The 13,182-nt window shown below is 34.1% G+C and overlaps 1 protein-coding gene across 8 annotated transcripts in view; it reads right to left on the bottom strand.

Annotated features, from left to right (window-relative positions):
- Positions 1 to 13,182, bottom strand: part of LOC102236227 (rho GTPase-activating protein 12-like) — a 64,067-nt gene that overhangs the window by 3,767 nt on the left and 47,118 nt on the right. For 2 of the 8 annotated variants that reach the window (XM_023335248.1, XM_023335254.1), the window contains 13 exons: positions 11,668 to 11,874; positions 10,172 to 10,252; positions 9,055 to 9,183; positions 8,882 to 8,953; positions 7,598 to 7,666; positions 5,996 to 6,057; positions 4,910 to 4,991; positions 3,975 to 4,076; positions 2,827 to 2,925; positions 1,669 to 1,771; positions 1,301 to 1,420; positions 312 to 410; positions 126 to 203 (listed from right to left, as the gene is read on the bottom strand). In XM_023335248.1, coding sequence (XP_023191016.1) covers positions 126 to 203; positions 312 to 410; positions 1,301 to 1,420; positions 1,669 to 1,771; positions 2,827 to 2,925; positions 3,975 to 4,076; positions 4,910 to 4,991; positions 5,996 to 6,057; positions 7,598 to 7,666; positions 8,882 to 8,953; positions 9,055 to 9,183; positions 10,172 to 10,252; positions 11,668 to 11,874 — 1,303 coding nt within the window. The remainder of the gene's footprint in view (positions 1 to 125; positions 204 to 311; positions 411 to 1,300; positions 1,421 to 1,668; positions 1,772 to 2,826; positions 2,926 to 3,974; positions 4,077 to 4,909; positions 4,992 to 5,995; positions 6,058 to 7,597; positions 7,667 to 8,881; positions 8,954 to 9,054; positions 9,184 to 10,171; positions 10,253 to 11,667; positions 11,875 to 13,182) is intronic. The other 6 variants (XM_014474898.2, XM_023335249.1, XM_023335251.1 and 3 more) reach the window with 6 other exon arrangements.

Below are 13,182 nucleotides of genomic sequence, written 5' to 3'. Positions count from 1 at the left end.
ACAAGTTACTTGTCAGTTAATTTGATCTTATTTAAAGTGAACTAAGATATTTGCACTAGAAACTAGACCAAAAATACTTGCAGTGTTTAACAACTAACAGGACAAAGTGTTTCACAGCAACTCACCATGACAGACAGCAAATCGCAGCTTCTGTATGATCGCCAGATTCCCGCTAACTCTATACAGCCCGTCTACATACAGACCTGCGGAGGAACCAAACACGAAAAAATGGGTCAGTGACTTTTATGAAGCTCATCAGGAAACAATCTGCAGGTAAACAGCAGCCAGATTCGTTCCACCTCGACACTCACCGTTGTTCTCCACGTGATCGATGCACATCCTGACGAAGTTCGGCACCGTGGTGTTCTCCTGCTGACACAAGCTGGACAGACTGCAGCCGAAAACCTGATCTGAGGAAACAAATGACAGGAAATGGGTCACTTCTCTCCTTTAATGCAAAAACCGTCAGCTGAAAATGTTCTTTAAGCATTTTAAATTTTAAATTCACTCATCTTGGGTATGAATGCAAATTGATCTGGAGCTTTTTGTGATTTATTTAAATGGATCTTTGTCTTTGCATAATTTTACATCCTATAACTTTAAGGAATTTGCTGCAGTAGTATGAATTTGCAAAACTGTACTAACAGATATGTTTACAGATGTATTTAAAGTCATAATTAGGAGATTAAAGTCATAATTCTGAGGGAAAAAATAATCATTTTGAGAGTAAAGTCCTAATTTCAAGACAAAAGTCAGAATCTGAAATTAAAGTCATATTTTTTTTTTTTACTATTGTCCCTAATCCTTCTCCATAACAAAGAGTGTGTGGATGCTAAGATGCATTTATTTAAATATCATAAATATGTTTAAATTAGAACCAGTAGGAACAGTTTTGAATTAAATTATTTGTACTTCTGTCTCAACTGTGAGAAAACTGTCTTCATTTAAGCAGCTTTAGCAAACAGATCCCTTATTTTATATATTATAGTTTTATAAAAATCTAATGTTTTGCATGTAGTTTTTAAATGGAAATGTCTGCGCAGCTAAAGAGTTTTCAGTGTTGAAAACACCAAAAAAGTCACAATTCGCCATCAAAAATATACAAAAATCATAAGAAAACAGAAAGTAGCATTGTCCTTAGATATTTTGTTCAGCCAAATTAGAAAGAGAGAAAAAAGTTGAATTGTTGATGCTTTGATTTTTCATGATGGATCCCTTAATAAAGCTGCTTGATGATTAAACAGGAAGTAGATTTAACATGTAATGGATAAAACGGCCCAAACAGTGAAGGACTGGAGACCTTTGATGTATCCCTTGTCCCTGACGGACTGCATGGTGGGCCGGCGGCTCAGCAGCTTCTTCAGCTTGTGTCGGGTCTTCTTGGTGTCGGTGGCCTCAACGTTGGCCGCCGGCTTCATGGCTGAGGAGGAAAAATGGGAGAAGACGCCGTTACTCACCGCTCGCCTCAGCACTTTGGGCGCCATGTCTCAATGTTTTCCTCAGACTGAAACTGATAAAGCAAGTGTTCCGGATTCATAAAGTTTTTGGACTTTGGTCTTTCGTTTCTTTTCCTATAAAGCCTATTTACGGTCCAATAAGGCAAAGGAATCAAACAGAAATATTCGATTTTCACTTTCAGTCGCCTTCAGGTTTAACTTTTACTCTGACCTTTGTCTTTCTTGGGGGGTCTGTGGTCTTTGTCCTTTTCGAGCTTCTCCACGCCGGGGGACTCGGGCATGTCCTCCTCGATGGCCTCGTCGGACTCCCAGGCCTGAAACACGGAGGAGGAAATAAGATACGAGGGGCTGTAAAGGTCCAACTGTTTGCTCTTTGGCTTCTCTCTACAGGAAATCAGGAAGTTTATTCTCGAGTTGTTTAAAGATGTTGTTTTGTTTCATTTCAGCAATTATCTTTGAGGGTTTTAATTTGTAAGTAGAGGGTAAAATATGATGTTTTATTTAACTAACTGCACTGCAAAAACAGAAAAGAGTATTTTTGGACTTGTTTCTAGTGAAAATCTTAGTACACTTGAAATATGACAAAACTAAATTACAAGTAACTTTTCAGCAATATTTAGGAAGTTTTTTTGCTTTTTTTATGGGGGAAAAACAGGCAGTAATTTAAGTTGCAGCATTTTATGCACATATTTATGTTTAAATATAAACTGATGGAATTTGATACAGTATGAATTAAATAAATGTTTGTTTACGCTGTGTGTAAACAGAATCTCAAAACCGCTTGAACAGAAAAAATTGGTTTCTCAATTAAAAATTGCTTCTGAATTGAATTGTAACTCTAAAAATCAGAATCAAATTGCTAGACACGATTCGAATCTTAGCACATTTGAAATAAAACAAAACTGATTTGCTAGTAACTTTTTAGCAAGATAAAGGAGCTTGTTTTAAGTGAAAAAGGTTCAATATGGATGAAAAAGTTCCACTGGCAGATTAATTCACTTAAAACAAACATTTTTATAAGTGAAATAATCTGCCACTGACTGGAATTATAGACTAACACAAGCTCCTTTATCATGCTGAAAAGTTACTTGTAAGTTAGTTTTATCTTATTTAAAGCACACCAAGATATTTGTGCTAGAAACTAGACCAGAATTACTTGGTAATGTTTAATGTTTTTGCAGTGCAGGGTCTGAATTCTCTGATCTAATAAAGTTCAGTTTGCAGCAGGAACCAAATCGTTTCCATTTGTTCCTCTTATTGTCCATCTACAGTCTCAAACTCTTCCTCTTTGTGTGCACTCGTTCGGCTGCGGCCATCTTGTTTGTGGGTGAAGCAGACGGACGGTGCAGCGGCGGGGTCAAACACTCACATGTGCGCTGATGGCTTCCTGCAGAGCTCTGAGCCACTCGTTCACCACGGTGTCGTTTTCAGACCAGAGCAGCAGCTCCGTGCCCTGACGGATCTTCAGCTGCAGGCGGCAGACAAAAAAAAGGGAAAATGTTAGTTAATTTTATAAATCAACTTTAAAAAACACTCCTAACATACATTTTCTGTAACGTTACAAAATGTCTGATTTACCTGTAAATATCTTGTTTTTATCTGAACCTGTTTTAAAACTTTCTTTTTTCCTAATTTATTTTTTTTTACAAATAATAAATACTATTGTGAAATAGTAAAAGTGTCCTGAGTGTAGGGTCACAGAAAAAAATAAAATTTTAATCTCACAAAGGGTTACAATGTTTGATTAAAGTCAGTATTCTGAGATTAAAAGGTTAAAATTCTGAAATAAAAAGTTTCAATTGTAAGGAATAAAAGTCAAAATTAGCATAAAAAAGAATTCTGAGAGTAAAATCAGCTTTCTGAGAAAAAAACTAAAAATCTTAATAATAAAAAAGTTTCAATTCTGAAGTTAAAATCAGCAGATTAAAATCAGAACATAAAATCAGATTTCTGAAATTGCAGGCAAAATTGAGATTAGAGTCAGAATGTATAGATTAAAGTCAGCATTTTGAGAAAAAAGTCAAAATTATGAGAAAAATGACTAAATTCTGAAAGAAAAAGCTGAACTTTTGAGAATAAAATGATTAAAATTCTGAGAAAAATTAAAAATTCTCACAGGAAAAGTCAGAATTCTGAAATTAAAGTCAGAATTTCAGTGGCATTAATCATCTTAAGTAAAATTCATACTATAAAAGCCAGCATCCCAATGATGTAAAATATTATTGAACAGTATATTTTCATCATCATGGCTCACGGCTACTGAAGACCTAAAATGGTTTCTTAGAAAATTACAATATTAAATAAAACTTTTCTGCTTTGGTTTCATCTTTGTCTAGTAATTACAGCTGGTATGAAATCTGCTGTGTTTTTGTAAACTTTGGATTGAATTAAAATATTTTAAAACCTGGTAAAGATCAGATCGTTCACTTTTTGACTTGATGTGTCTGTAGTTGAGTTAATTTTGCATAAAAATAAAGGCAGAGCTCAGAAGTAGATGGAATATTTTTGGGTTTTCACCTCTAAAACGTGCTTCTTGCTGGACTTGTCCTTTGGGGCCCATTCCACTGACGCTCCCCTCAGATCCACAGTGAACTCTGGTTTGGACTGACTGCCACCAAACTGGGCGGGGAAGACATAAATATGAAGAAAATATGGACAAAATATGAAAAAAGATGGAGAAAATATAGATAAATGTGTAGAAAATATAAACAAACATGGAGAAGAAAATATGAAGAAATATGAATAAAGATGGAGAATGTGGAGAAAATATGGAGAAAAATGGAGAAAATATCAAGAAAAATTGAGAACATACAAAGAAATATGGAGAAAATATGGAGTAATATGAAAAAAATATGAAAAAAGCATGAATAAATATGGAGAAAAACTAGAGTTTGTAGCATCAAAGTCACTGTTCTGCTGTCAGAGTTTGATATTTATGGATGAAAAACAATAAAATATTTATCTGAATGCAGCTGTCATGCAGATAAACATCCTCCACTGTAAAAGTGTCAATACCATCATCTATTTCAATCAGGATATTCTGATTTATTTCTGTTTTTTTGCAGCAATTTTGCCTTTTAAAAATTATGGTAAATCAAAATAGAAAGATTTATATAAAAATCTCCACGTTTCTGTGTGCAAAAAGGTCTGACTTTGTCACTGTCTGAAGATTTTTCAGAGGTGAACTTTGAACTTTCTTAACTTATCATTCTGTCAAAACACATTATACCAATTTTCTTAGTTGAATCAATGAAAAATATCAACTATGATAGTTTTATACACATAATATGAATATTCTTGCACTAAAAAGAGCAATTAGCTGAAATCTTGGTTTCGCAGATGCAACATATTTTTATAACTTTATCAATTCATCAGTACAAATAAGTCTGAATTATACTGACATCTCTGATAACTGCATAATTTTGAAATAATTTGAATTAAGAAAAGCTCACCCAGCTCGTTCCGCCTCCCTGTCCTTTGGCGAACAGCAGTGATGAACCTTGCAGGACTGTCCACGAGGACGTCCAGTTCTTCCTGCAAAACGCACAGATTGATTCAAACGACACTAAAAAAACACCTAAAGTTAACAAATAAGGTTAAATCTATTTCTACAGCTTACAAAATGGGGTTAGGCATAAAATATCAGAGCTTTATTTGGGGCGGGGGGAGACTTAGACCAGAGGAAACGTCTACTTTTAGATAAGTTGGAATTACCTACATTATTATTGTACATTCTTACTCTTAATTTAGCAAATACTGAGTTACAGCATGCAGAAAAAATTAGAAAAATAAATTTTAATATCCAACAATGTGGAAAACAGTTTTTTTTTTTTAGGATTTTTAAACAAAGTAAAAGAAGTCATATTATTATTGCATATTATATATTCCTCTTTGGTTGCGCCTTATTTGTCTTACTGCTCAGAAATCTGGGGAAATGCAAGTAAAACAAACATTGATATATTAGTTTTAAAAAAAGCTATAAGGCTTATTAATAAAGTGGGATATCGTGAACCAACTAATAAACTCTTTATTCAAAGCAATACTTTAAAGTTTAAAGATATTTTATTGGAAATAATGTATAAAGGACTGAATAAAAGTCTTCCTTCTGATATTCAGAAACCATTTAAGCTAAGAGAGAATACATATAATTTGAAGGTTTGTTTATATTTGAACAGAAGAGCCAGGTAAAGTCTAGATGTGTTTCAGTTATTGGTGTGAAACTGTGGAATGAATTGAATGATGACTTTAAATTTTGTCCTTTTTTTGGTGGGCTTTAAAAGAGCCTTAAAATGTAAAATGATAAAATCTTACGCTCTTATGTAGATGTATATATGTTTTGTGAAGATATCTTGGTAGGATGCTAAGTATATAAATAGACAAGTAAAAGCTATGGCTTCAGCCTATTCCTTTATTGGTAAATTATGGGTTTATTTTTTTGCTTCCCGTGTTTAATGTTGACAATTTACCAAAATAAAGTGAGCTGATTGATAAAAAATATAAAATCCTCATCGTCTGTCTTTAACGGCAGTGATACTCACCGCACTCTCTTCCCGTTCTCAGTGATCTTCGTCACGTTCAGAACGCCACACTTTTCAGACGGCTGCAGAGGAAGAAAACAGGCAGCGGTGCAGAGTTTCAGAGAATTAAACATTTCCACAAGCAGCTCTGATTGACACCCACAGCTGGATCACAGGAAAACAAAAACCTTCACAAACAAAAAGCTTTCTGCAGCTCCCTCATGAAAACAAAACCCAGTAAGCACCAAGCCACCACAGCACACCTACACTCAGATTAGTCCAAAAACCAATCAAAATGTCCATATGTATTTAAATAAACGCAATCAATATATATACATTAAATCAATATATATTAAATCAATATACGATGCTTTGGTGAAGTTTAATTCCTCTAATTTGTTACAAGCACAACTTGTGTGTATTTTAGAGATTTTATGTGACAGACCAACACAAAGCAAAACTTAACCATAAAAAATGATTAATGGATTTTTCCTCCCTATTTTCAAAAATAACTACAAAACATGTGATGTGGATTTCTATTAAAACTCCCTGCAGTCAATACTTTGTAAAGAAAAAATCACTTTTCACTGCAACTACAGCTGCAACTCTTTATTATTGTGCCTCTACCAGATTAGATATAGGTTGCTGTTTGCAAAGTCACAGTTTGCTCCAAACTAAATATTTAGTTAGCGTGGTAAATATTTTCAGTTTGAAGTTAAATATTTAACTCCAAGCTAGAGTTAATTATTTAGTTTGAGGCTAACATGCTAACAAACTAATAAGATTAGAGCTAAATGTTGAGCATCATATTATTTAGCTTAGAGCTAAATATTTAGCTTCAATTGTATTATTTAGCTTCGTAAGTAAGGTTAGCAAGCTAAATATTTAGTTAGCAAGTTAGCATCAAACTAAATGATTTTACAGCCAAATTATAGCTTCAAGCTACATATTTAGATTAGAGATATTTTTGCTTCAAACTAAATATCTAGTTCAGAGCTGAATATTTAGCTTCAAAGTTATTTAGTTTCCTAAGTAAATATTTAGTTTGAAGCTAAATATCTAGTTAGCTTTAAACTACATATTTAGATTAGAGATACAAATGTAGCTTCAGATTAAATATTCAGTTTGTTACAACCACAACTTGTAAGCAAAATATTTAGTTAGATAAATATTTAGTTTTAGGCTAAATATTTATCTTTAAACTGAATATTTAGATATCAAAATATTTATTTTAATGTCTTTGTGTTGTGCTTTCACAAAAATCTTGAATTCTGCAAACATCTCTCTTGAAATCCATGTAGGAATTGATTCAGACCAGCAATTTCAGATTTTCGATTATGTTTTCAACATGCAAATTAAATTAAACCCATCTACACAAAATAACAATTCCTGCACAGAATATCCAACTAAAAATTAAATTAAACCAATTTCTTTCAACAAGAATCAAACCAATTCCTACACAGGATATTCTTCCAGTTTACTTTTAAGTCTTAAACGTCCAATATTTTTATATTCAATGAGGTTTCCTGTGTAGGAACTCTGTAGGAAAAGCTGCGATGCATGTCACCGCTGAAGCTGGCTGACGCGGCGCCGCGGCCCGTGAGGTTAGTGGTGAGTACTAACAGAGGCGGGGGGAGACGTAGGGCTCAGATCAGGGTCAGAAGAGGAAGACTTGGGGATCTGAGGAGCTTCCTAGTGAACAAACATGGGTAAAAAACACACACAGAAGCAGTTTCACAAGGTTTAAAGAAAAGCAGGTTAATGGAAAACGATGTGAGCTAAAGAAGACGGAGGCGGCTGAAAGAGACCGATGGTAATCAGGAGTGAGATTATAAAACTGCAGAGTGTCAAGAAGCTCTGAGTAAAAAGCAGAAATGGATTATTAATAAATCTGTTCATGCTCTTCAGAGAAACACTTTTATATTAACCCAGCATGTAGAATCCATGTAAAATTTAATCCAGCTGAAAAATCACCATCTACAAAAACTTTGAATTAATATGAGCTGCAAAAACATTGGGATCACTAAAATACTTTTGATTCAATTTGACTTGATTTACTCTGCACTGTAAAAACAAAAAGATCCTACCAAGTATTTTTGTCGTTTCAAGTGCAAGTATCTTAGTTCACTTGAAATAAGAAAAAATTAACTTGCAAGTAACTTTTCACCAAGATAAAGGAGCTTTTTTATGTCAATAATTCCTTTCTATTGATGAAACCTGGCAGATTATTTCATTTATAACAAGACATTTTTCCCATAAGTGAAATAATCTGCCAGTAGAACTTTATCAAGGAATTATTCACTTAAAAATGCTCCTACATCTTGCTGCAAAGTTACTTTTAAGTTAATTCAAGTGTACTAAAATATCCGCACCACAAAATTGACAAAAATTATGGGTAAGATTTTGTGTTTTTGCAGTGTGTGTATCAGGTAACAGCAGAACACTACAAAAACACAAAATCTGAAGTATTTCTGGTGCAGTATATAGTGCAAATATTTTAGTGCACTTAAAATAAGATAAATCTAACTTGCAAGTAACTTTTCACTAAGATACAGGAGCTTTTTACGTCAATAATTCCTTTATATTGATTTCACTTCTAACGAGACATTTCTACCATGTAATAAGTGAAGTAATCCGACAGTAGAACTAGAACTTCTTCATCAATTTACAGGAGTTTTTACTCTTATATCTTGCTGAAAAATTACTTGCAAGCTAGTATGCCTGAAATAAGACAAAACTGAGACATTTGCACTAGAAACTAGATAAAAATACTTTTTTAATATTTTGTGTTTTTGCAGTGAACAGATCAAATTGTCACTTTAGTTGTTCGATCATCTTCATGCAAGCTGATTGTGTTTGAACAGATGAATGGGGAACTGTTCCTCCCCAAAGGGGCCGACTACTGACTTGCTGTTTGTACGGGTGTTGGCGAGCAGAACCGGAGCGGGCCGAGCGGGCCCGCCTGCTTTTTAACAGCTGCTGCAAAGGAATGAGTCTGCAGCTAAGATCTGGTTGTGTCAAAGCTTAATTTGTTTTGTTCTCTACGGCGTTTTCTGGGTTATATTTTTGAAGGCAGAGACCTTTTCGTTCGACTCCAGGACGTAGGCGCTGTGCCTCCATTTTGTCAAGACGATGGGCTCGACGTTGTTCCGGTCCAAACTGCGGCTCTTCGGTCCGTCTCCGGTCGGCTGAGGTGGCGACAGGTTGTACTGCAGGAGAGGAGGAAAAAAGAAAAACAAAAACCAAACTGAAATTATTTTTCTTCTGAATATGATGAGATATTAATTAAAGAATGAAACTGAAAATGTGAAGATTTTTCAGCAAATTGGTAAATTTTCTGTTCCCAGAGTTTCTAAGGAATGACAGAATTACCTTCAAGTATTAAAAATATGATGGACGGATGGAAGAACAAGGAGATGAGAGGATGATGGTGAAGAGAAAAATGGACAAATGGATGGATACATTGAAAAATGAAGGGATGACAGAATGATGAACAGAAAGACGCATGAAAGGATAGATAGATGGGGAAAAAAATCAATTTTAGATGGATGGATGGATTTAAAAATGAAGGGATGGGAGGATGATGGATGAATAGAAGGATAAACAGATGGATGGATTAAGAGAAAAACAAAGATGAGAGGATGCATCCATCCATCAACAGAAAGATGGATGGACGGATGGATGGATGGATGGCTGGATGGATGGACGGATGGATGGATGGATGGAAAAATTAACGAATGGACTGATAAACGGATGAATGAACAGTTGGATGGACAGATGCACTGAAAAATGGATAAACACTAAAAAAAATTAAATGATCACTTCTTGTTAATTAACTTTAAATCTTTTGAAAAGTTGATGTAAAAAAGATACGATGATCAGTCTGTGCATCTACTGAACGAAGGTCATTAAAAATATTTTTTTCCAACAATTTCAGTTTAGAGAAGAAAATATTTTTTCACCCTGCAAATAAAAATCTAACCAAAAAATAAAAAACTAAATTTTTTCCTCCGACAAACTACAAAACATTAAATTAGTCGCCACCTTTTCCTGCTTTTTTCACCAAACTATTAATAAAAACTAAAACTATTAAATTAATTAATATTTAGAAAAATCATCAGCAAAGTTAAAACTTGGTGTTTCATCTTTTTTTTAAATTTTTTATTATTTTTTAACTTTTATTTCCCAGCGTCTTACCTTCGGCAGCTCCCATTCTGACCTGGAGCCGTCAGCGCTGTAGAAATAAGGCCTTCCCTGGTCATCGACATGTTTTAACCACTAGCAGCGCAAAAAGTAAAGAAAAAATAAAATATATAAAGAAAATTATAATAAAACAGACACGGAAGAGAAAATAATTTCCTGTTTTCTATTTTGCAACTTTGTTGTTTTGTAATATTGTCCCAGGATGGTCGAGCCAGTGCAAAAAAAAAAAAAAAATCAGTTACACTGCAAGAGGAAATTTACTATAATAACCACAAAAACTAGGTCAATCAGCACTTTTCAAGCACTTTCAAGGTAAGCTTTAAAACCTTTCCAGCACCACACTGGAGATAAAATCTATACAAATTAACCAAAAAAAGAAGTTTCAATTTACTATTATACAATATCATTTAATACCGTTATTGACCATATCTTGTAATAGTATTCTACATTCTGCGATAGAGTCAAAGGAAACTAAAATATAACATTTTGTGGTTTGTAAATGTCTCACACACACACACTATAAACCTGATTGGTCCAAGAACAAACCACAAATTTAACAAAAACAAATAAACAAAAAAAGCTATTTCAATAACTTTGTTTAAAATATGATACAATCAATAAGCAACTGAGCCATTAGGAATAATAAATACTCATTACATTGAAGCAAGTTGTGTTAAGGATAAATGACCTTCCTGCTCAAATTAAATGCACAATATACAGAGGATGTTACAAAAAAAACCTACAAAAATCGTTTTGCTAAGTTTTCTGGTAGAAATAGAAATTTGGTTGTCATTTCTTTTGTGTTGCCCTAATGGAAAAGGACTAGGGCCGCTAAAAAAAATTAAAAATAAAAAACACTCCAACTTTAATCTCAGAATGTTGACTTTTTTTCCACAGAATTTTGACTTTGTTTCACAGAATTTCAAATTTAATCTCAGAATTTTCACAGATTAATTTTTGACTGAAATTAATCATTCTAATTCTATTCCCAGAATTCCAATTTTAATTCTCAAAATTCCAACTTTAACTCTCAGAATTCCGACTTTTTTTTTTTTTTTTGCAGAATTCTGACTTTAATCTCTAAATTTTTTTTTTTTTTTTTTTTGCAGAATTCCAACTAATTCTCAAAATTCTGACTCTTTCGCAGAATTCTATTTTAATCTGAAAATTAAATTCTGTTATAATTTTTTGCAGAATTCCGACTTTAATTCTCAGTATTCTGCTTTTTCTGTCAGAATTCTGACCTTTTTTCAGGATTATTTCTCAGGCTTCTGACTTTTGATCTCAGATTTAAGTCAGAATTTGGAGAGACAAAAAGTCAAAATTCTTTTCCAGCGGTCCTAACCCTCTTGTAATGTCAAAGCAATGCAGAATTTTAAAAAAGTCAGAATCCCACCCTGTAAGAGGAAGTTTTTTACTCTAATTAACCAGAGGAACCAGGTCCAGCATGCAGTACCAAACACCCAGCAGAGACAGCAGCTCGGCGGTACCTTCTCGTTCGTATAGTCGCTGACGTACAGCGTGTGTCCGTGTTCGTCCATCTCCTCTGACCAGCCGCTCAGCGGCGAGCCGTACAGGCTGTCCGACTGGCTAGAGTAGGCGCTGAAGCAGGCGTCCTCTGAGGACAGAGGCTGGAGTCCTCCGACGGACAGCGACAGGAAGGGAAGGAAAGATGGCGAGAGCGAGAGAGGAGTAGTCTACCATCAGAGGGAAAACAGAGAGCATCTTTCACCAGAGGGACAGAGGACAGTCATGCAGTGATTTAGCAGAAACAGCCCACCACCATTAAAACAGAGGAGGAAGTGTAAACCGGAGGCACTGACACTGAGTAAAGTTTATGCTTTTGGCCTGTAGGTGGCAGTGTGGTGCAGTCGTTTGAGGAATCAGAACTTATCACTGCAAAAACACCAAAGTATTTTGTCTAGTTTCTAGTGCACACATCTAAATTCTGTGTGGGTAGAAACTGGTTACATTTACTCAGGGACATTTACTTGAAAATGTACTTTTAGGAGGGTTTTTACTATGCTGTAATTTTCACATTTACTTGTTTTGGGATTTTATGTTTTATTTATTTATTTATTAGGTTTATTTAATAGACACACAATAACAGTCAAATTGAATAAAACAGCAGTCCCATGTCTATATCATGGAGCTTACATAGTAAGTTAATTTGCAACATTTTTTCCTACATAGTCTTTTCTAAACAATATATAAAACTATTAGGAAGTTAAATAATAATAATAATAATAATAATAATAGTTTCTCTGTGTGTTTTGCTATCTTACCACAAATTATGGCATATTTTTATCCTTAACTTTTAATTGTTCTACATTCTCTCTTTCACAAACTTCTGTTTTTCATTTTCTTAAACCTAAAAGAAGAAACCTTATAGACTGATTCTATAAGGTGTGTATTTTTAAAGGTTTGTTCAGTTTTTTTTTCAAAAGTGTCATGTAGACATATTTTATTTATCAGGCTATTTTCGTCCTATTTGAAGAGTAATAAGATACTTGCACTAGAAAGTAGACCTAAATACTTAATTTGTGTGTTTTTGCAGTGATCTTACAGTCAAGGGAAGCAAACTTATTTGATGGGATGTCACTCCACAGTGCGTTTTGAGAAAAAAAACCAGAAAGTGTGTTTTGATTGTAATCACACTCGCTGCTGATGAGCTGCAGTCAGCTCGTTAGAAGGAAAACGCAGCAGTCCAATTTCAGATCAGTTTAGGAACTAATTACGCTGCTGCAAGGATTTAATGAGATGCTTGTCAAAAAGAGAGAGAAAAAAAGAAATTTCTACTCTGTCAGATTATTATTTTTTCCTTCTGATGAGCCAAATAACTAATAGTCAGAGCTGACAGCAACTTCATTCTGTCAGATTAATGGTATGAACAATAAAATCTTGATTTCATCCAGCTTGTATTTAGGCATAATTTGGAGTAGAGGGTAGAAAGTATTTATAAGATATGCTAGTTGTTTTCAGAAAGCAGTTATGTGACAAATACT

The sequence above is a fragment of the Xiphophorus maculatus genome, chromosome 6 (genome assembly GCF_002775205.1).
Source record: "Xiphophorus maculatus strain JP 163 A chromosome 6, X_maculatus-5.0-male, whole genome shotgun sequence".
Taxonomy (NCBI): Eukaryota; Metazoa; Chordata; class Actinopteri; order Cyprinodontiformes; family Poeciliidae; genus Xiphophorus; species Xiphophorus maculatus.
The sequence above is the reverse complement of the archived record's forward strand: the minus strand, read 5'-3'. Positions and strand labels throughout refer to the sequence as shown.